The 22,104-nt window shown below is 44.3% G+C and overlaps 2 protein-coding genes and 1 pseudogene across 3 annotated transcripts in view; all 3 read left to right on the top strand.

Moving 5' to 3' along the window:
* Positions 1 to 22,104, top strand: part of LOC133243936 (ATP-binding cassette sub-family C member 4-like) — a 590,639-nt gene that overhangs the window by 366,626 nt on the left and 201,909 nt on the right. The window contains exon 31 of one of the 2 annotated variants that reach the window (XM_061410638.1): positions 1,062 to 3,370. The exons of the other annotated variant lie outside the window; for it this stretch is intronic. The gene's annotated coding sequence lies outside the window, so the exon portion shown is untranslated. Of the gene's footprint in view, positions 1 to 1,061; positions 3,371 to 22,104 lie in introns of those variants that run through there. 2 annotated transcript variants of the gene reach the window in all.
* On the top strand, positions 4,752 to 9,089 carry LOC133243943 (small ribosomal subunit protein uS12-like; annotated as a pseudogene).
* Positions 17,504 to 18,250, top strand: LOC133243944 (NADH dehydrogenase [ubiquinone] flavoprotein 3, mitochondrial-like). The gene has a single exon (XM_061410648.1). It carries the CDS (start codon positions 17,504 to 17,506, stop codon positions 17,831 to 17,833), a length of 330 nt encoding a protein of 109 aa, XP_061266632.1. The 3' UTR covers positions 17,834 to 18,250.

Genomic DNA, 22,104 nt, shown 5'->3' with positions numbered 1-22,104 from the left:
ATTCTCTCTCATGATAACTTTGTTTACAGCACCCACAGATGCACTTGTAGTCAGATTTTATAAAAGACATCTGAATCATATGTCTAAGCAACCCAGTTTGTGACACGAGTCAGCCTCTGATAGACAATATATTTTCCATTGTAAAGACTCAAATGAAACTTTTCACATTCTTCTTTGAGGATAAAGAGTTACATTTGAAATCGTATTTTGCCCAAACACATTCAGAGATAAGGCTTCACAAAGCCTGACATTATTTTGTTATGTGCATCTGTTAAGGAACTGAGATACAATACAGCTACTGAAAATTGATGATTGTGGACCTTGACAGCACTTCACTTCTTCTGTGTTCTGATTATACACTGAGAAAACCTGTATCTCTTCCAGTTCAGCTAGAATTTGGTAGAACTCAAGAACTCCAAGGCCTGGCAGAGATCTGTCCTATTATTGGGTATCATCCTTCATTTTAGAGAAGTCACTTGGTTGATTCCTGGCTAAAGGTTTTGATTCCCTTTCATTCTTGGGAAGTATCCACAGATCACATTTCTATAGGCCCTATGATTGCTATGCTAAACAAATTAAACACCAGGATATTTCATACATATATGCCAGTGTTTCAGTTCTTGTTAGTCAGAGTTTTTAAAATATAAAGATTACAACCTGATATTAACATCTGAATCTGTTGTGCTCCTTTTATGTGTGAAAATGAGAAGCCCTGTTGAGGTGCAAGATTTCTTATCCTGTTTGTTACCCTGTTTTTAATTTATTCCAGGGAGTAAAATGATTTTGCTTACCAATTTATTGTAGTGATAAAGCATATCTGTGAATCAGAATGATCAGAAATCTAGGAGATCTACAGGTTGTTTGGCATTTAACCCAGCCCCACTGAAGGTTTTAGTGGAGCTATTTCCTCCATAGAATAAATACAGCCCTGGTTTTTTAAAACTGTGCCTCCAATAGTGATATGGTTGCTTCACATGAAGAAGGAAACCTAGAAATGTATTGCCTTAGGAGAAGGACATTGAAACTTTTAAACATGTTGATTTTGTCTTTTTCTCCCTCAGGTGTACTTCAAAAGGAGATAGCCAGATGTTACTCACAGTAACCTTGTGGTTATGAATATTTCCAGTGGACAGCCCTCAGCCTTAACAATTTTTGAGTCAACACTGATTCTCCCATGAGTTCATGTCTACTCCAAAGGCTTTTTTCCAGTAGCTTTTCAACTGCATAAACTATATTCTATGTTTCTTATACCAGCAACAAATATTTACACATTACAAGATGTTAGTTCTCCAACTTCACTCAAGATTTCAAGCTCTTGGAAAAGGATTTATTATATTTGTTTATATGTTATAATGTTTTCTTTCTTATGCAAATGAAAGACACAGGCCACCTATAAAAACCGTTACCCAGATTTTGTGTCCTGAGAGACTCCAGAGCCAAACTCATTTTCTAAGATTTGAGACAAAGGTGTCACAGATGGTTTTTTACTGTTCCCAGAATTACATATTACTTTCTGATTTTATCAGGGACTATGTTTACTTGAAGACTGTGTGAAGTTGCTGTTTTGTGTCACCACTTCCTTTAACATGACTAGGATCCATTTTTCCACCAAAAGACCTCTGGTTAAAATACTACAGATAAACCTGATAGGAAAAACATACAATATACTATAGTTTAAGTAACAACAACAAAAAAGAAAGGATATGTGGTTAAATACAGAAGGACAATATCATATGTTCTGAAAGAGAAGAAAGAGAAAATATGCTTTCTCAAAATAGGAGCCCTTCTAGGGGATTTGCTAATGAAGGACAGACATGTGCTAGACTGTCTTCTAGATAGAAGATTTTATTTTTGTACATTAAAAATTGTGGTAAAGTATATATAACATAAAATTTGCCATATAACCATTTTTAATCACACAATCCAGTGGCATTAATCACATTCACAGTGTTATGCAACCATCACTGTCTGGGTCAGTTCAGTTCAGTTCACTCTCTCAGTCGTGTCCGACTCTTTGCAACCCCATGAACCATAGCAAGCCAGGCCTCCTTATGCATCACCAGCTCCCAGAGTCTACCCAAACCCATGTCCATCAAGTCGGTAATGCCATCCAACCATCTCATCCTCTGTCATCCCCTTTTCCTCCTGCCCTCAATCTTTCCCAGCCTCAGGGTCTTTTCAAATGAGTCAGCTCTTCGCATCAGGTGGCCAAAGTATTGGAGTTTTAGCTTCAGCATCAGTCCTTCCAATGAACACCCAGGACTGATCTCCTTTAGGATGGACTGGTTGGATCTCCTTGCAGTTCAAGGGACTCTCAAGAGTTTTCTCCAACACCACAGTTCGAAAGCATCAATTCTTCGGTGCTCAGCTTTCTTTATACTTCATCTCTCACGTCCATACATGACCAATGGAAAAACCATAGCCTCAACTAGATGGACTTTTGTTGGCAAAGTAATGTCTCTGCTTTTAATATGCTGTCTAGTAACTTTTGGTAATTATGTGCTTCCTCTTCAGTGTGTTATTTCTGCAGAGTCATTTTGATAAGTTTCATTTTTCTAGGAGTAGCTCTGTTTCCTGTGAGTTTTTGAGCTTGATTGGCATACATTTATTCACAATGTCTTATATGTTTAATCTCTGCAGCATCTCTAACTGTGTTCTTTTGGCTTTTTAATTTTCTTTGAGCCTTCTTTTTTATGAATAATCTTGCATAAATTTTTCCTGTTTTCAAAGAATCAACTTTTTGTTTGATTGCTGCTCTTTCTATTTTCCCTAGTTCATTGTATCATTCTTTCTTTCCTTTAACTTTTCCTTTACTTTGAGGTTCTTTTTTATAAATTATTAAATTGGAAATAGGTTAATAAAATCATTATTTTTGTAATATAAGTATATAAAGCCAACTCCCCCCACCGCCAAGATCCACTTTAGCTGCAACCTGCAAGTTTTGATACTCACCACTAATCAATAACCATAGTATTATATATTTTCTAATTCCTAATTTAATTCATTAACTATATGTTTTACCCATGAGTTATTCATAAGTAAAATGTTATCTAAATTTCAAATGCTAATTGATTTTTTCTGTTAGATTGAACCATGTGGAACTGCTAACGTTCAGCCTTTTTATAAGCCATACAGTGGCACATTCATGTGGTTCAACCTAATAGTTTACTTTTGTTATTAATAACATAATGTCATTTTTGTCAGACAACATTAGATTGTGGATTTTAAATCAAAGGTAACCACATTCACACAAAAAGTCCTTGTTACCCCTGTTTTGTATTTTATTTGGGGGGTTTAAAATGTTATAAGTATGTGTGTAATCAGTAATTTTCAAATAAAAGCCCTCCCTGAGTACTGGAATGTTTTCTGACATGTGTTGCTGGCTGGTTCTCTGGGATGCAGACTGGGATGCAGTTTAGCGCTGGGATGAGTATGAGGGGTGCCCTTGGGATCAACACTTGTGACATCAGGAGGGAATTAACAGGATAGGGCAGAGGGAAAGATCAAGATGCATCACTGGCCAGACGAACTTAACTGACCCCATGGAGAGCTGGAGTGAAGGTAGCCCTTCAGGGTTATCCTGACATGTCCAAATGGCCAGGTTTTTATACCTCTACCCAGATGGGACATTGCGCAGAAGCTGCCCCCAGAAGACCTGGTGGCTGAAGACTGCCCACCTACAGCACTTCCAGCAACTGGAGAACGAGTCCTTGAATGGAGGTCTGGGCAGCCCATCTCCATGTTATGCAACAGCATGTATCACAGTTCCAGACATGGGTGATTAGGCTGTGCTGTGGGGGAAACTCTTGGTGACCGACATGTGAGTCAAAACGATGATTTAGTGATTCTTCTCAGTGCCCTTTGCTCTAAAAAATGTATAGAAGAAGGTCCATGTAGAGGAGACAGCCTCATCTCTAGGCTCAGCCCAGTTGTCACCCCTGCTAGGAAATCACCTTAAGATTAATCCTTGTCCTAGGTAACTTGGATTTCTGCAATACCCTGACCATCTCTCATTTGTTAAACTGAACCATCTTTGGTTAGTGTCTTGCTGTCACCATCTTGAGATACTTCATTTTTAAACAAGGGTCCCTATTCTTTCCGTTTTGCACTGAGTGCTATAAATTATGTAACCTGCCCTAACTATGAGTATTCATAAGCATTCTGTTTTCTTATAAAACTAAGTGAGAAAAAGACTTTAAACTGTGCCCTATTCACTTTTAATTCCATCTCCCAGCATGGTATATGCCACATAGCAGGTGCTCCATAAATGTTTGCTGAATGCATGGATGAATGAATGGTATCTGAGAACAAACCTTCCTTCACAACTTCATAATTTTGAAGTTTTAAGAGGTAGCCTGGGATAATAGAAAGCCCTGGTTTTGGAGTCAGTCACAGATCTGCATGCCAGTTCTTTCTCTACTACTCACTAGCAGTGTGAGCACCCGAAGAATGTAATGTCCAGAGTGGGACACTTGAGAGTGAAAGGAAAGCAATAACCAGCCAAGGTGCCAGGAAGATAAACTGGCACCATCCTTGACAAAATGAGCTCTGGTCACCCCATAGCCATGTAGCCAGAGTTACATGCTTGGGTAAGTGTCTCAACCTCTGAATCTCAGCTTCATCTGGAAAATGAATATAGTTTCTGTACTTCAGTTCTTTGGTTGGTACGATGGATGGACCAAGAGCATCCAAAGGCACAAGGTGGAATCATTGACCTTGGTGATTCCTAATTAGCAGAAGAGGAGAGCAAGATGGATGTGGATGAAGGTAGGTTTGTAGATTGTAGAAGATGTATTTGAGGAGGTCCTCATTTAATGGCCTAAACCAAACTTCCTCCTTCACATATAAAAATGAAATATGCACATGAGGAGCACATGCTCTGGAATCAGGCTTTCAGGGACAATTACTGGTTCCTCTGGGCACTGACTGAGATTGGTTATGATTCTGCTACATGCTAATTGTGGGCTCTTAAGATTAGGAAGCCCACTGTGTCTCAGTTTCTTTGATAGTTGAAATGAGGTTAGTACAATTGTCAGAGGGTCATTGCAAAGGTAACTGCGACAGTGATACTCACAGCATGGCCTGTGGGCTAGTGCCAGTCTATGGCCTGTTTGTAACTATGTTAGAAATAAGTACAGGAAAATCAAGAAAACTAGACACGTGCAGCCGTCTGTTATTGCTGTGACATCTACACTCAGGAGGGGTGGATCCTGAACAGCCCAGAGACCAGTGTGACTGTTGCACTTGCAGAGGGAAGGTGCACACAACTGAGCTGAGCACTAGCAGTGCTCAGTGGATCATTGATTAGGTTGCAATGGGCTGAAAATGTAAAATTACATAAACCTGATTCTTAACCCCAGACAGGTGAGAAACACTGCTTTTGAGCTATGCTGGATTTGTGATTAGCGCCCCATCAGTACTACCCTCTACAGCACTACCCTCTTTATTAATTGTTACCATCATATTTATGTTTAAAATTAGACCACACAGGCTTCCAAAAGGCCCTATTATACGTTATTGATATTTTTAATAGCATTAAAAAGTTAGAAATAATTAAATTCCTGTTCAAGTTTGGAGGGCTTTTTCTTTATATATATATATATATATATATATATATATATATAAACAATACTATGCTTATATTTATACTGATGCTATTCTTGAATCAACAGTATGGTCCTAATGTTGAAGAAGTTCCCTGGAAACACAATAGACCACTTTAAAGCCTTCAGAGTTTTTTAAACACAAGGTTTTATGTGTAAGCTATTAATTTTCCTTTAAAAATAGAAAGAATGTGGATTAACTGAGCTTTTGTTTTTTAAACTTAATGTATTAAGGAAAAAATTTTTCCCCAAAAACTAAAACAGCAATGTGTGCTGAAAAGCTGGGATAAATACATATTTTTTTTGAATTTAGAACTAAAAAATAACACTACTAAAAGGAATGACATGCCTGAGTTCAATGAGACCTCCACCTATACTCCAGGCCCAGATGAGTTCCCTTAGGAGTCAAAATTGGGACTGTGATTTTTTAAGAAGAACAAAGATTAAGACTTAGATATACTGAACATGTTTTACACAAAGTTTACTTTGGATGGTTCTGACTAAATTCACTCTTCACTTAGCAAACATGCTCACAATTATCCATTCCAATTGGTGGAAGCTTTGGGTATTCCAAAGCAGTGTTTAATTCAAAAGTTAATCATATTTAATTATGGAGGATAATATTATGTAAAAAATATTTTTAAAATTAAATTTTGCAGAATACCTATACAAAAAATGAGTCTCTGAGATGGAGTTTATATTACATTAGAAATATTAAAAGTAAGTAATGATAAACAAAGGACTGAAGGTTTTTAAACCCTTTTACAACTATAAAATATTTATAAATCCATGAGTTTATACTGATTCTGATAAGATATAAAATAGACAGGAAGAAGGGTCAGCTCTTTTTTGCAATACAATATCAACTCACAAATGTAGAGAGGCTGACAGAAAAGTATCATATGGCAGCCGTCATAAATAATTCAGACAAAATTCATCATTGACTGAATATACCATGAATGTTTGGGGTTGGGGGAGGCATAGCATTTTCATAGACTCAAAGTATCTTCGTTGATTAATTCTTTAGGGAAGAGTTGTATTTTTAAAGTGGAAAAATCTGGCAAACACCAGGCTAAGCAGAGTAAATATTACTAATACTGAACCTACTGACACCCTTGGAATTTTTTTCTTGCTTAAGCATAACTGATTTACAATGTGTTAATTTCTGCTATTCAGCAGTGATTCAGTTATACATATACATACATTGTTTTTCATATAAGTTAAATAAACAGGGTGAGAATATACAGCCTTTTCTTTCCTCTTTCCCAATTTTGACCCAGGCACTGGTTCCATGTCTGGTTCTAACTCTTGCTTCTTAACCTGCATGTAGGTTTCTCAGGAGACAGATAAGGTGGTCTGGTACTCACATCTTTAAGAACTGTCCACAGTTTGTTGTGATCCACAGTCAGAGGCATTAGTGTGGTCAATAAAGCAGAAGTAGACGTTTTTCTGAGCATAGACCATATGGCCTGCAAAGCCTGGAAATGTTTTGACTTCCTGTTTACAGGAAAACTCTGCCCACCCTGCCCTAGGGCTCTGCTATTGAAGCATGGACCAGCAGCCCTGGCTTGGCCTGGAAGGCTGTTAGGAACAGGGAATCTTGTCTGTACCCTAGACCTACTGACTCAGAATCTCCAGATCCCAGGTGAGTCCTGATCACATTACAGTTTGAGAAGCACTGGTTTAGAGGCCCTGCTCGGGTCATCCTGTGGTTGCACCCTCCCCAGGTTCAGGCAGCCAGAGAGGACCAGGGGGTATGGCCACCTGGAGCCCCGCCCCCTCCAGGCCATCCTCTCAGCACCTGGACCCTAGAACCCCTGCTCCCAGCGCCAGTGCAGGCCTCCCTCCTGGTGCCCATGTCCCAGCCCGACAGGTGGTCAAGATACAGCTGTTTATGGGTGGGAAGAGGGTGGCCTAAGCTTGGACTTGAAGGCTGGGGGTGCTCTTGCTTGAGCAGCAGATTCCTCAGGGCACAAAGAGGGTCAGAGCCAGAGGTGGGAAGAGCAGGGGGAGGGCTGGGGGCTGGATCAGCCCCTCCCTCTGTCCTGCCTTCTGGCTTGGAGCTGTGTCCAAAATCCTATTCTGCCAGTTATTAATAATTAGGAAGGTGTACCTGACAATTTTGTTTGACTGATTTATAACTTTTAAATATTTAAGCATGTAGTATGGGCTTCATTTATACTCTTGACCAGGGACCACAGATGTGAGTGACAGGTCTGTTAAATGCTTCTCAAAGTGTGTTCAAAGGACCCCCTCCATAAAAACCCACTGGGTTGTTAGTTAAAAATTCAAATTCCCAGGCCCCACTTGTGTAACAACCTGGATCAGATCTTTGGGGCTGGATCCCAGGAACCTGCATTCTGACCCCTCCCCTGGTGACTCTGATCCACAGCAGAGCTACAGGAGGACTTGTAATGGAGTGGGGAGGGGTATGGAGAAGAGCTGCCCCGAGGGGTAGGAAGCATCAGGAGAAGAGGGAGATCCCAGGTCAGAGGAATGTGCTGACCAGGAGCTCACACCTTCTTGCTTCTCTCATAATTCTACTCACAACCTGGCCTGACCCCACTCCCGGGAGCTGGATGTAAGGAGAAGCTTCTAGAATGGGACAAGAGTGTCTTTCTGCCAACCATGAGGCTTTCAGGGGCTGCCCTGCATAAGGAAGGACCTGAGTCAAGGGCAGTAGGAGCAAAGGGGCTGCGAGCACCTGGAGGAACCACACGGACCCACCCAGGGAGTCAGGCTGAAGCCTCTGAGCAGGTCTTTGGGCAGGGAGACCTCCTGGTCCCACGGGACATGGGAGGAGCTGGGACAGACTGTGTGGTCACACCTGTCTGGGCTCAGAGGCTGCATCTGTCAGTTACAAGTCTATGACATTGATCGAGGTCCTTAAGCTCTGTAAAATGGGGCTCCTAATATTCTCCAAGCTTATGTTAAAATTAAATGTGGTAGTCTTATGTTCAGGCCTGTGACATTGGCAGGATAGGCAAGTGCCATGGTTTTCATACTGCCAAGAATCTCTGTAGCCACCGATGAGCCCAGAATCGGCATGATAAATAGTACAAGAAAGCCCATTTGGGCACAGACCTGAAGGCCACCCTTTTGGAAGCGCTTCTCATGCCAAGAGAATCATGCTGGAAAAAGTAGGGATTGAAGCCAAACAACCAAATTCTGCCATCAGGAAATGTGTCAGGGTTCAGCTCACCAAGAATGGCAAAAAATCACAGCCTTTGCACCCAGTGATGGTTGCTTGAACTTTATTGAGGAAAGTGATGATATTCTGGTTGCTGGATTTGGTTGTAAAAATCATGCCATTGGTGACATTCCTGGAGTTTGCTTTACGTTGTCAAAGTAGCTAGTGTCTCTCTTTTGGCCTTATACAAATGCAAGAAGAAAGACCAAGATCATGAATTTGGATGATGAAAGCATGATAGTAATAAATTTTCATATACCCCCCAAAATTAAATGTGATAGTTAAATAAAAATACATCCTGCCACACAATACAATAAGGGGCAGCTGCTGTTTACTGTGGAGAGGGCGATGGCACCCCACTCCAGTACTCTTGCCTGGAAAATCCCATGGATGGAGGAGCCTGGTGGGCTACAGTCCATGGAGTCACAAAGAGTCAGATATGACCGAGCAACTTCACTTTCCCTTTTCACTTTCATGCATTGGAGAAGGAAATGGCAACCCACTCCTGTGTTCTTGCCTGGAGAATCCCAGGGATGGCGGAGCCTGTTGAACTGCCGTCTATGGGGTCGCACAGAGTCGGACACGACTGACATGACTTAGCAGCAGCAGCAGCAGCTGTTTACTGGGACATTCATTACTTTACACCTCTGCACTTCTTGATGCTGTATACCATAGGCACTTGTCACTGACTGTGCTCAGTCACGTCCAACTCTGCAACCCTATGACTACAGCCTGCCAGCCACCTCTGTTCATGGGATTCTTCAGGCAAGAATACTAGAGGGTTGCCATTTCCTCCTCCAGGGCATCATCCCCATCCAGACATGGAACTTGCATCTCCTGTGTCTCCTGCATTGGCAGATTCATTTTTTTTTTGGCAGATTCTTTACCACTGAGACTCTTTACCTGGGAAGCGCCTGTCACTGGCTATCAGCCAGCGGTCTTATCAAGACCAATTTCCTCAAGCCCTCCAGGGGGCGCTAGTGGTAAGGAATCTGCCTGCAACTGCAGGAGAACCAACAGAGGCAAGTTTCATTCCTGGGTCAGGAAGGTCGCCAGGAGGAGGATATGGCAACCCACTCCAGGATTCCTGACAGAAATCCCGTCTTCTGTCCATGGGGTCCCAAAGAATCATCATGACTAAGCACACACACACACCTCAGACCCCAGGCACAGGAAGGTTCCAGTCACAGACATGTGCCAGACCTGTGCTTGGCCAGTGGCCTGGAGCTCCGAGTTTCTCTGCCTAGGAGTGACTCCTAAAGTTACTGCAGAGCTGTTCATCCTGTACATTTCCCAGGATTTCCCTCCCAGCAAGCCACATCTTGGGACTCAGATGTGTGAAGCTCAGGTTTGTGAACTAAGACTGTGGTGGTTTAGTTGCTGAGTCTTGTCCAACACTTGTGAACCCATCGATTGTAGCCTTCCAGGCTCCTTTGTCCATATGGGGTTCTCCAGGAAATAATATTGGAGTAAGTTGCCATTTCCTTCTCCAGGGGATCTTCCTGACTCAGGGATGGAACCCAGGTTTCCTGCTTTGCAGGCAGATACTTTACTGGCTGACCTATGAGGAAAGCTCCAGAAGTGAAAGTAAAGCCACTCGGTCGTGTCCCGACTCTTTGCAATGCTATGGACTCTAGCCCGCAAGGCTTCTCCGTCCATGGGATTTTCCAGGCAAGAATATTGGAGTGGGTTGTCATTTCCTTCTCCAGAGGTTCTTCCCAACTGAGGGATCAAACCCAGGTCTCCCATATTGTGGGCAGACCCTACCATCTGAGCCATCAGGGAATCTTTTAAAAGAAGTAACTATAGTAGTGTAACCCTTGGAGAGGCACTCATACACACTGTAGACTGTTATGTAGTCAGCTTTTAATAACATGAGTGAATTGATACTGTCAGCGTCTGCCCATAAATCTTGCATGGGTGCGTGTGCTTAGTCATGTTCGACTCTTTGCGACCCTGTGGATTATAACCTGGTGGGCTCCTCTGTCCATGGAATACTGCAGTATTGGGTTGCCATTTCCTTCTCCAGGGGATCTTCCTGAACCAGGGATTGAACCCTGCTGCTTCTGTATTGGCAGGGAGATTCTTTACCACTGAGCCACCAGGGATACCCAACTAGGCTGGGCTGGTATGAAACCTCCAGGGACAACCATGCTATACTGAAAATCACCACCAGGGGGCAGAAGAATCATGTATCCAGGTGACCAGAGTGGAAAGGCCATGGAACGAGGGGCCAGGAAGACCTCACAGCGGGCAAGAGGTGTCACAGGCCCCCACCTCACCCACCTCATCACACCCTAGACACAGAAATGCACCTTTCTGCTCCTACAGAATCACCTAATTTGTTTACTTTGTTCCTCGTCCAGATAGAGTCCTTATAACTTCAATGTGGCAAAGGCCACTGGTTTGTAAAATCACCAAGGGAGCTCTGTAAACCCAGTGCTGAAGCCTCATCTCAGTAAAATCAGAATCTCGGGAGAGGGGAGGCAGGAATCAGCACTTTAAAAAACCCACAAGAGAGCAGCCAAACAAAAACCTCTGTGGAAATATAAGATCTCATTTCTTCCCAAATGGCAGCTGCTTTCATTGCTAGAAAATGTTAGTTGCTCAGTTTTGTCTGACTCTTTGCAATTCTATGGACTATAGCCCACCAGAATTCCATGGAATTCTCCACATAAGAATACTGGAGTGGGTTGCCTATTCCCTTCTCTAGGGGACCTTCCCAACCCAGGGGTCAAAAACCCTGGTCTCCTCCATTGTAGGCAGATTCTTCACTGTCTGAGCCACCAGGAAAGCGGAAGACAGTTTGATTTCTTCCTGTTTTACTACTGACTCTCCCTAGTCAGACCCCAAAGGCCAGGGGGTTTCATTTGACAGCTGTGCGTGTGTGTGTATGAGTCACTCAGTAATGTCTGACTCTTTGCAACCCCATGGACTGCAGCCCGCCAGGCTCCTCTGTCAGTCGGATTTCCCAGGCAAGAATACTGGAGTGGGTTGTTATTTTCAGCTCCAGGGGATCTGCCTGACCCAGGGATCAGGCAGATTTTCTACTGCTGATACACCTGGGAAGCCCCTCTGTCAGGTATGGCTTGTGCCCATAGAATGTGCTCCAGAGGACATGCTTTCCCCTTAAAACAACCCCTGGGACTGCTGTATGTGATTCCTGTCAGCTGGGGGATAGGCGATTCTCACAGGACAGGCTCAGCTGTGCTGCCCGTGGCTCCAGATCATAGTGTCAGGCTCAGCATCTCTGCATATGGCCCTCAGAGCTGAGGTGTTGGTGCAGCCATTTTGCATCAGGGAGTCTTGTCTGAAGGGCCGGGTTGAGGTTTCTGCACGAGGCGCCCTGTGAACAAGTGAAACTTGACTCAGCAACAAAGGGAGAGAAAAAAGGTAACACTTTATTTCATTAAGTAAGTATTAGTCGCTCAGTCATGCCCAACTCTTTGCAACCCCATGGACTGCAGCCTACCAGGCTCCTCTATCCATGAGATTTTCCAGGCAAGGATACTGGAGTGGGTTGCCATTTCCTTCTCCAGGGGATCTTCCCAACCCAGGGATCAAACCCAGGTCTCCTGCACTGCAGGCAGATTCTTTACTGACTGAGCTACAAGGGAAGCCCTTGTAGCCCTTATTTCATTATCCAGATTCTATTTTACTCCCAGGGAATGGTTGATGGGCTTTGTCAGTGACTGTTCTGTCGCAGCCCAGCCTCCCTGAATATTAAGGGCCCCATCTTACCTTTAATGACCGTTTCCTTTGTTACCTGTGGAGATAATCTTGATGAAGAGAAAGAGACCGATTTCTCCTCTATGCCTGAAGATCCAAAAGGGAAGGTATTGATATAATAAGTTTTGTTTGTTTTTTTAATCCATAAGGTAACTCCCTCTTGGCTGGGGCTTGATGTTGCTTCTGAAATAAGTGGGAATCCGTGGTGCCCTTCATCTGAGGAAGACAACCTGGTATTAGTTAAATAGGAAAGGGAAGGACCTAGGCATCAGGGTACACAGAGAACCAGGTCTGGATTCCCAGATGAGAGGCTAAGAAGGCCTCATCACTGTGGAAACGGTGTTTCTATGCTTGTGAGACAGGAAAGAAGGGGATACAGATATTGAGAAAAACAGGATCTCACAAAAACTGGCTTGAACCAGCTAAAATCAATATAGTGTTGAGCATGGTCTGGTCTCTGATCTCTAACTCATTACACCTTCATTATAACACTAAAATTCATTCACCTCTTACCATGACTGGTGCTGTGATAGTTCCAAGGCTGACCATAAAAGGCCAAAAAGTGATACTGAAGGGAGGGTCTGGCTGCTCACCACTCAAAAGCCAATAAAGAGGCTAGGTTGGTGGAAAGGAACATTTACTTTATTTTGGATGCCAGTATGTACTCTTTCCTGGAAAATCCCATGGGCGGAGGAGCCTGGTGAACTGCAGTCCATGGGGTTGCTATGAGTTGGACACGACTGAGCGTCTTCATTTTGACTTTTTACCTCCACGCATTGGAGAAGTGAATGGCAACCCACTCCAGTGTTCTTGCCTGGAGAATCCCAGGGATGAGGGACGGGTGGGCTGCCGTCTATGGGGTTGCATAGTGTCAGACAAGACTGAAGCAACTTAGCAGCAGCAGCAGCAGCATGTGGTGAGGGGGGAGAGTGGGCACCTCTACAAAGGCTGACTCCTCCTCCCTTGACAATGAATGGACAAGAACTTTTATAGACAGAGGGAGAGGGTTACGTGTAGAAACAGCAGAGTCAACGCTGACAGTCATCTTGAAATTGGTCATTGGTGGTCTGACCAGTGTCATCTTAATTGTTTTAAGTACAGTTACTCTTCAGTTCCAGGGTTGGTTTGTTCCCATTTCTCAGAACTGTGGCAGTTTATGTCATGGCTACAGTCCAGTCATTATGTGGCTCTTTACCTGGAGGGGTTTTCAGTACCCATAAGATAGCTCACAGGATATGGCTCAGAATATTATCTATAGCCCTTGAGAAGGAATTAAGAGGTCCTTGACTATGCTTAATGACTATATTATTATTATTTGGTCTCCTTTAACTGTTTTTCTTTGTATCTACATGTTCTCACTTCTGGGATTAAACATATTTTTTGGCTAAAGATTTTCCACAGACAAAAGGTAGGCAGAGGACATGGGGGGCAAGGACCATAGGGTCCTGCTCCATTTCAAAAGTGTGCAGTGGTTCAGTTCTTGAAAATCCCTGTTCCTTCCCTGGAATAGCAAGAATATTCGTTCCACTTATTATCATATGAAATTACCCAGACCATGACAATTAACAACCCCATACCCTGGGCCCTCTCACCTTCTGAGAGGGTCCACATTCTGACTATGGAGTGTGTGTCCCTGAATAAGTCCATTTTCACTCTACTTCAGCTTCCTCTTCAACTCTCTCCTGCAGGAAGCCAAAGACCCTCACTTGGAAGCTGGTCCCTGGTACTCCCACGCTTCCCAGGATGAGATATTTCCTTCTCCCGCACCACTTGTAACGTGGAGGATGAAGAGTAGGGACTATAAATCGAAACTGATGATAAAGCAGATAATCTAGTTTGAGGAAGAGTTCTTATTTATCCTCCTGGTGTTGTTTCTTAAACTTTAGCAAAAGTCTGGTTTCCACTTTTCTGGGCAAATATTTTTTTAAAATGTATTCTGTTTTTAAAATCAACTCTGCTGTGGGATTTTTAAGGAAGGATGTTACTGGGTTCTCATCTGCTCCCTAGCTGGATGGCACATGCTTCATCTCCCTCTATGGCATTCTTTCATCCTGGCTCACAGACTCTGTAAGCCTGTTGCCTCCCACTTTCTGAATTTTCCAGACCCCATGTGGGAAATCAAGTTTTTACTTGTAACACAGATGATGGTATGGGAATCTCTTCTGCAAAGCAGCCAACTCACCTGGCTTCTAGCAGGAGGTAAGGCACCAGTCATACTTGGGGTGGGGGTTCTATCATGTCTGATACCCCCCTAGTTTGTCCTTGCCTGGGAGGTTGAGGATGGTGACCACGGGGGACAGGGATTCCCGCTCTCTGCCTCTTGTCCCCAGACCTTTGCTCTCCTCTGACTTGGGTTTCAGTCTCTCTTCTCTGGAGGAAAACTCAGTTGATTAAGTTTTCTTGAAAACTGTGCTCTTTATGCCAGCACCAGTGGCCTTTAAGCTATAACCTCAAGAATTGCATTTTCACTCCTTTATCACAAACATTTATACCATAGAAAGGACAATTTACTTACTCCTTGGAAGGAAAGTTATGACCAACCTAGACAGCATATTCAAAAGCAGAGACATTACTTTGTCAACAAAGGTCCGTCTAGTCAGGGCTATGGTTTTTCCAGTGGTCATGTATGGATGTGAGAGTTGGACTGTAAAGAAAGCTGAGCACAGAAGAATTGATGCTTTTGAACTGTGGTGTTGGAGGAGACTCTTGAGAGTCCCTTGGACTGCAAGGAGATCCAACCAGTCCATCCTAAAGGAGATCAGTCCTGAGTGTTCATTGGAAGGACTGATGTTGAAGCTGAAACTCCAGTATTTTGGCTGCATGATGCTAAGAGCTGAGTCATTTGAAAAGACCCTGGTGCTGGGAAAGATTGAAGGCGGAGGAGAAGGGGACAACAGAGGATGAGATGGTTGGATGGCATCACCGACTCAATGGACATGAGTTTGGGTAAACTCCAGGAGTTGGTGATGGACAGGGAGGCCTGGCGTGCTGCAATTCATGGAGTCACAAAGAGTTGGACATGACTGAGTGACCGAACTGAAGGACAATTAATTTAATATTCTGATAAAGTATCTTGCTATAATAACCTCCACTTATCAAACATCCCTTCTGCATCAGAAATTACAACAAGCACTTTCACATAAACAATAACTCCATGAGATAGTTATTACTTTTTGTTTTTTACTTTTTGATTTGTTGTGGCACTTGGGACCTATGTTGTGTCATGCGAGATCTTTTGTTGTGGTGCATGGACTCTCTCATATGGAGCAGCGGGCAGGATCAATAGCTGTGGTGCTCAGGTTTAGTTGCTCTGCTGGCATGTGGGTTCGGAGTTCCTTGACCAGGGATTAAACTGACTCCCTTGCATTTCAAGGCAGATTCTTAACCACTGGACTACCAGGGAAGTCCCAGATATTGCTTTTAAATACCCATTTTACAGATGAGAAACTGAGTTCAGAGAACATTGTCACTCAACTAGAGGTGGAAGAGTCTCCCTGTTATGAGGCAACTGACACAGCTTCTGGGAACCTAAGAGTTTCCAGTTTTTGGAGGGATCAGATAGAAAGAAAAGACAAATGTTTTAATTCTACTTACAAAGATGTAATTTTCCAAATTGTTTTAAGTCATAATTAGCTTAAGGGAAAGGATTTTTTTATGTTGGGAAAACACTAACTTAAACCAGTAATATTTTAGACAAAAACAATAAAATTTATAAGCATATTCTCCAGTTCACTCAGCAACTAGTCCTTTTTGTTAATGGTTTTATGAAGGCATCAGGTTTTCCATTAGGACTCTATAATTTCTTACAAAGTTTAGCTCTTCATTTGAAACTTATCAGAAATCTGTACTTGTCAAAAGTCCTTCCTATGGATCTTCTTGAAAATGAAGCACTTTTACAAACATCTTAGTACAGCAACAACTGTCTGTGAATGATGAAAGACTTTTGCATACATGTGCATGCTGCACAGGTTAATAAACTTTTTCTCTTGTTCATCTGTCTTATATCAATTGAATTTCCCAGGTCTCAGCCAGAGGACCTAGAAGGGTAAAACAAAAAGGAATTCTCTCCTCCGTTACATGGTAAAATATACATAACACATGTGAACTATCTTAACCATTTTAAAATGTACTATTGTGGGCATTGATTAGATTCACATTGCTGTGCAATCATCACCACAGTCCATCTCCAGAGCTTTTTCACCTTCCAACTGAAACTCTGTGTCCATTAAACACTCCCCACCATCCCCCCTGCCCAGTAAACACCATTCTACTTCATGTTTCTATGAATTTCACTAGTCTGCTGCCGCTACTGCTAAGTCGCTTCAGTCGTGTCTGACTCTGTGCGACCCCATAGATGGCAGCCCGCCAGGCTCCCCGTCCCTGGGATTCTCCAGGAAAGAACACTGGAGTGGGGTGCCATTTCCTTCTCCAATGCATCAAAGTGAAAAGTGAAAGTGAAGTCGCTCAGTCGTGTCCGACTCTGGGGACCGCATGGACTGCAGCCTACCAGGCTCCTCCATCCATGGGATTTTCCAGGCAAGAGTACTGGAGTGGGGTGCCATTGCCTTCTCCAACTAGATCACTAGTTTATCATAAAAGGATTCAAGTCAGGAACAGCCAGATGGAAGAGATGCAGAGAGCAAGGTAGGGGGAGGGGCAGGGTCTTCCAGGCCTCTCCAGGTGAGTCACCCTTCCAGCACCTGCATATGTTCACCAGCTGGGAAGCTCTGTGAACCCCATCCTATTGGTTTTTTATTGAGGCTTCATAGAAGCATACTTAGGCAAGGTTGATTAAAGCATTGGCCATCGGTGGTTGAACTGTTTCCAGTCCCTCCTCTCCCTGGATTTGGGGGGTGGGGCTGAAAGCGCCAACCCTTTAATCAGGTGGTTGGTTTTTCTGACTAACAGATGCATTCACTAAAACTCAGGTGTAGTTGAAAGGGGCTTGTTACAATTATCAAAAGATATTTTTTCGACAGCCATGGCGGCCTCGCTTCTGCTGCGGCAAGGACGAGCCGGGGCGCTGAAGACTGTGCTTCTGGAAGCAGGCGTGTTTCGAGGAGTTGCTCCTGCAGTTTCTCTCTCTGCAGAATCAGGAAAGAATGAAAAGGGATTACCACCGAACCCCAAGAAGCAGAGCCCACCAAAGAAGCCTGTGTTGGCCGCTCCCACAGAGCCGTTTGACAACACCACCTACAAGAACCTTCAGCATCATGACTACAGCACATACACCTTCTTAGACCTAAACCTGGACCTCTCCAAGTTCAGGATGCCCCAGCCCTCTTCAGGACGGGAGTCCCCCCGCCACTAAGAGCCCAGTTTAAAGATTACCCTTGCTGTGTCTGTCTGCATTCTTGCCTGCAGTCCTCTCGGCGGTCACAAGACCCAGCGTGTAGAATCCTAGCGAGTAGTGAATTAGCAGCACCCCTCTGATGGTTCAGTCTCCATGTGTTTAGAGACATCTGCTGTGGGGATTTCTCTCTAACGATAGAGTATGGCTCAGTGGACAGATCCGCGCAATTAGAGAATCGGAGGTGCCTTCCGTCTGTGTGGTTCCACTGTGCTGAGCCCCGGTCAGCTTGGTGTTCTCTGGTTCACCAGTGTGGAGTCGATGAGTGTAGCAGGCATTCTGATAAGACCTAGTTCTTGATGAATCAGATATAGGAGTTGTCTACATTGTAACTAACTACTGCACTGCAGAGAAATTATAATAAATTATGGCATTTTATGATCAAAAAAAAAAAAAAAGATATTTTTTCACTCTTAGAGCACCTAAGGGTTTTAGGAGTTCTGTAACAGCAACAGCATGAAGACTAAATAAGTATTCTAATTGTAAGTCACAACCTCACAGTCTTCGAGGCTCATCCATGCTGCAGCACATGACAGAATTTCCTTTCTTTTTAAGGCTGAATGATACTCCACTGTATGTTTATACCACACTTTGTTTATTCATTCCAGAAATAATACTTTTGAATGCATTTTTCTTCATATATATTCATGTGGGCTTCATTATGGGGAAAACGTTGGAAGTTCTTTATTTCCCTCTTGTATACCTGCTTATTAGCTCATTTAAAATTTATTTAGCTGAGAGATAAAGTAAACCTTGACTTCTTTCTTATGTACTTTTCTTTGTACATCAGTACACTGCTGAGTAACTGTCCTTCATGCCACAAGAAGAACGTGTTTTGGTCTTTCCTTTTCCCTCCTCTTATCAAAACAGGATTCCTCCAGGGCCAGCCTAGCAGTAGAACAGACACCAGGGAGCCTGAGGCTGTCATCTCAGTAGCCTGGCAGCTTTGTGCTTGTCATCTGTGCTCACCTCCACTGACCAGTATTGGCCACTAGCTCAGTGTGTCTCGTGATTGGGCGGGGAGGGTAGTTTATCCCAGGTAAGCCCCCCAGGATCCTGCTCCATTCCAGTTGGAGACCTTCCCACAGCGCCCTTGTTTTGTCCTGATGAGGGCAGCGTGCCGGGAGGGCGAGCTGCTATCTCCTTCTGCCAGCTTTCTCTGTCTTCACCACAGCTGAGAGGCGTTTATGCTGCAGCCTACCCCTCCCTCTCCATCTTCTGGGTGGGGGCCTGGGCTCAGAGTTTGGTAGAGTTTGCAGCCCAGTTAGGGAACGTGGGCGCCTGGGGTCGTGAGCCCTGTGCCTTGCGGTTCCCCCACCACCTCCATCAGCGGCGCCTGCGGCCTCGCTTCACGCCTGCGTGTGGCCCCCCGCTGCCCCCACCCCACGCCCCTGGCTTGCGCTGGTCCAGGCCAGCAAGATGCAGCCGGTGTCCCCAGAGGAGAAGGCCAACCCGCTGCAGGACGCGAACTTCTGCTCCCGGCTGTTCTCCTGGTGAGCCCCGCCTGGGCTGAAACACCCCGCCCCTCAGGGCCAGTGCCTGACGCTGCTGAGCCTTGCAGGGGCTGAGGGTCGAGGGTCAGGGCGAGGGAGCGCTTTGCTTTCCGATGGCTGCTTGTAGCGGTGGGGTCTCCCCACGCCGGCCACGGGGGTCCCTGTCTGCACCCTCTGGGTGAGGCGACCGGAAGGGGTAGCAGGAACGGGAAGAGGGACCTGGTGGCGGGGCACAGGGTCTCCCTGCCTTGCAACTCGCTGCCCCGCCAGCCTCCTTAGTCCCAGGGAACAGGAGGGGCAGTGGGAGCAGGAGGCAGGGAGGCTGAGAACCTAGGCTGCCCAGGGCTGGTCACCACCAGCGGGAGAAGGACTGGACCCCCGTATGCCATCCTTGGTCGGCTTCCGCAAGACAGCTCCAGATTCATAGTGAACTATGAATTCAACGGGACTTTGAAAACTCCGGATTCAAAGGGAACTAATTCGCACCCTTTCCCCACTAAGCAAACAGCCCTGAGCCGCTTCCTTTATCTAGTTAGTGCTCTGCTCCTGTTGTCATCTTCCAGTAATGTCCCTACCTTTCCCCATATTTCTTAGGTGACAGCTGAGTCCAACTGCACTGGGTTCCCTTGTCCCTGTGTCTGTGACCAGGTCTCCCTGCCTCCCTCTTTCTCTCCGTGTGCATCTCTCACTGTATATCCTGGTATCTAGTTGTGACACATTTCACGTGTGTAAGAACACTATTGTTTTTTATTTAATGAAAGTGAAAGTGAAGTCGCTCAGTCATGTCCGACTCTTTGCGACCCCATGAATTGTAGCCTACCAGGCTCTTCCATCCATGGGATTCTCCAGGCAAGAGTACTGGAGTGGATTGCCATTTCCTTCTCCAGGGGATATTCCCAACCCAGGGATCTAACCTGGGTCTACTGCATTGTAGGCAGATGCTTTTACCGCCTGAATCACCACCGTTTAATGAATGGGGACACAATTCTTGAACCTATTTTAATTTTACCTGGGATACACTGAGGACTGGAGTATGGATTTGACCAGTCCCTTTCCTTACTGTGAATATTTCCACTTCCACCTTTGAGAGTCACCTTGGGGATGGGGTCCCTGAAGCCTGTGGGGTCTTATCTGCATCTCTAGCCTTTCCAGAAGCAGTGCAAGGTCTTGATGCAGGTGGTCCTGCCCAGGAGTCCTTTGGTCCTGAAAACACTGAAGGGTCCCTGAGCTGGGAGGAAACACACAGATGAGAAGGGACTCCGAGAGATGAAGCTGTCAACTAAAGTTTTCCATCCAGTAGCTGGGACCACTAACTAGATGGGCCTCAAACTCTGGGTTTAATCACACTTGGGTGATTATTATATCTTTCATTTCTGGACCCTAAATCATTCATCTTTCTCACAAATTCTGACATTTCCTTTTTTTCATATGGGAAGGCCTTGGGGAGCCCCAGGAAACCGAAGCTTCTATGCTTATTCTGATGGTGGTGTATTCAGTGTGTGTATCTACATCTCTTGGGTTTTTCATGGCCCTTAAGGAAAGAGGGACAAGAAGGAAAAATATGGGTGTAGGTTTCCCTATTGGCTTAGTGGTAAAGAATCTGCTACAATAGCAGGAGACCAGGTGACATGGATTTGATCCCTAGGTGAGGAAGATCCCCTGGAGGAGGCAATGGCAATCTGCTCCAGTATTCTTCCCTGGGAAATCCCATGGACAGAGGAGCCTGGCAGGCTACAGTCCATGAGGTTGCAAAAGAGTTGGACATGAGTGAGTGACTAAATAGCAACAACTGTAAATGATACTGAAGTAGAGACACCTCCCCTTAACCTCAGGCAGGGCAAGGAACTCTCCAGGGATGTTCTGTTTGTGGATTTTCAAAATGTGTGTGTATGCAAATGAGACGGTGAGGTGAGGACTTCTCATTGGTTTGGGTAGACACCCATTTCCAATTTTCCTGCTGAACTGGAAGGAGCTCTAACCTCTTATTTTACGTGTGAAGTCACTGAAGCAGAGAGGATGAGTAATTTTTTAAAAACTTTTAATTTTATATTGGAGTACAGCCAATTTATAATGTTGTGATAGTCTCATGTGGACAGGAAAGGGATTCAGTCATACCTATACATGTATCCATTCTCCCCCAAATTCCAAGAGTTTGAGTAACTTGCCTGCATCACACAGCTTAATAGCGAAAGTTGGATCCCAAACCAGGAGTCTGGCTCCTGAGGCTGTGTTGCCCTGTATGTAACTGCTATTCTGAGAATATTCTGTGAAATTTAGAAAAGAATATATATTTTTTCTATTTATATAAAAATATTAAAACTATAGAAGAAGAAGGGCCTCCCAGATAGGTGGCACAGAGGTAAAGAATCCGTCTGCCAGTGCAGGAGAGTCAAGAGAGGTGGGTTTGACCCCTGGGTTAGGAAGATCCCCTGGTGTAAGAAATGACAACCCACTCCAATATTGTTGCCTGGAGAATCCCATGGACAGAGGAGCCTGGTGGGCTATAGTCCATCGGGTCACAAAGAAGAAGAGCACACAGAAGAAGAAAGGAATAAGGATTTGTTTTTTTTTTAGCCAGGTCTACTTGCGGATATTTTGGTTATTTCTTAGTCTTTACCCTAGAAATCTTGGCATATCTGCACATGCACAGTTTTTTTTTTAGTCAAAATTATAGCTCATGATTTTTTAGAATTAATTTTTGTTGGCATATAGTTGCTTAACCCTGTTATGTTAGTTATG

Source organism: Bos javanicus, unplaced genomic scaffold (genome assembly GCF_032452875.1).
Source record: "Bos javanicus breed banteng unplaced genomic scaffold, ARS-OSU_banteng_1.0 tig00001600_1, whole genome shotgun sequence".
In the NCBI taxonomy this organism is placed as follows: domain Eukaryota; kingdom Metazoa; phylum Chordata; class Mammalia; order Artiodactyla; family Bovidae; genus Bos; species Bos javanicus.
This window is presented reverse-complemented; position numbering and strand designations above follow the sequence as displayed.

Excerpts from the sequence above, each read along its gene's own strand:
- LOC133243944 (XM_061410648.1), top strand. The coding sequence starts at position 17,504 with ATGGCGGCCTCGCTTCTGCTGCGGCAAGGACGAGCCGGGGCGCTGAAG.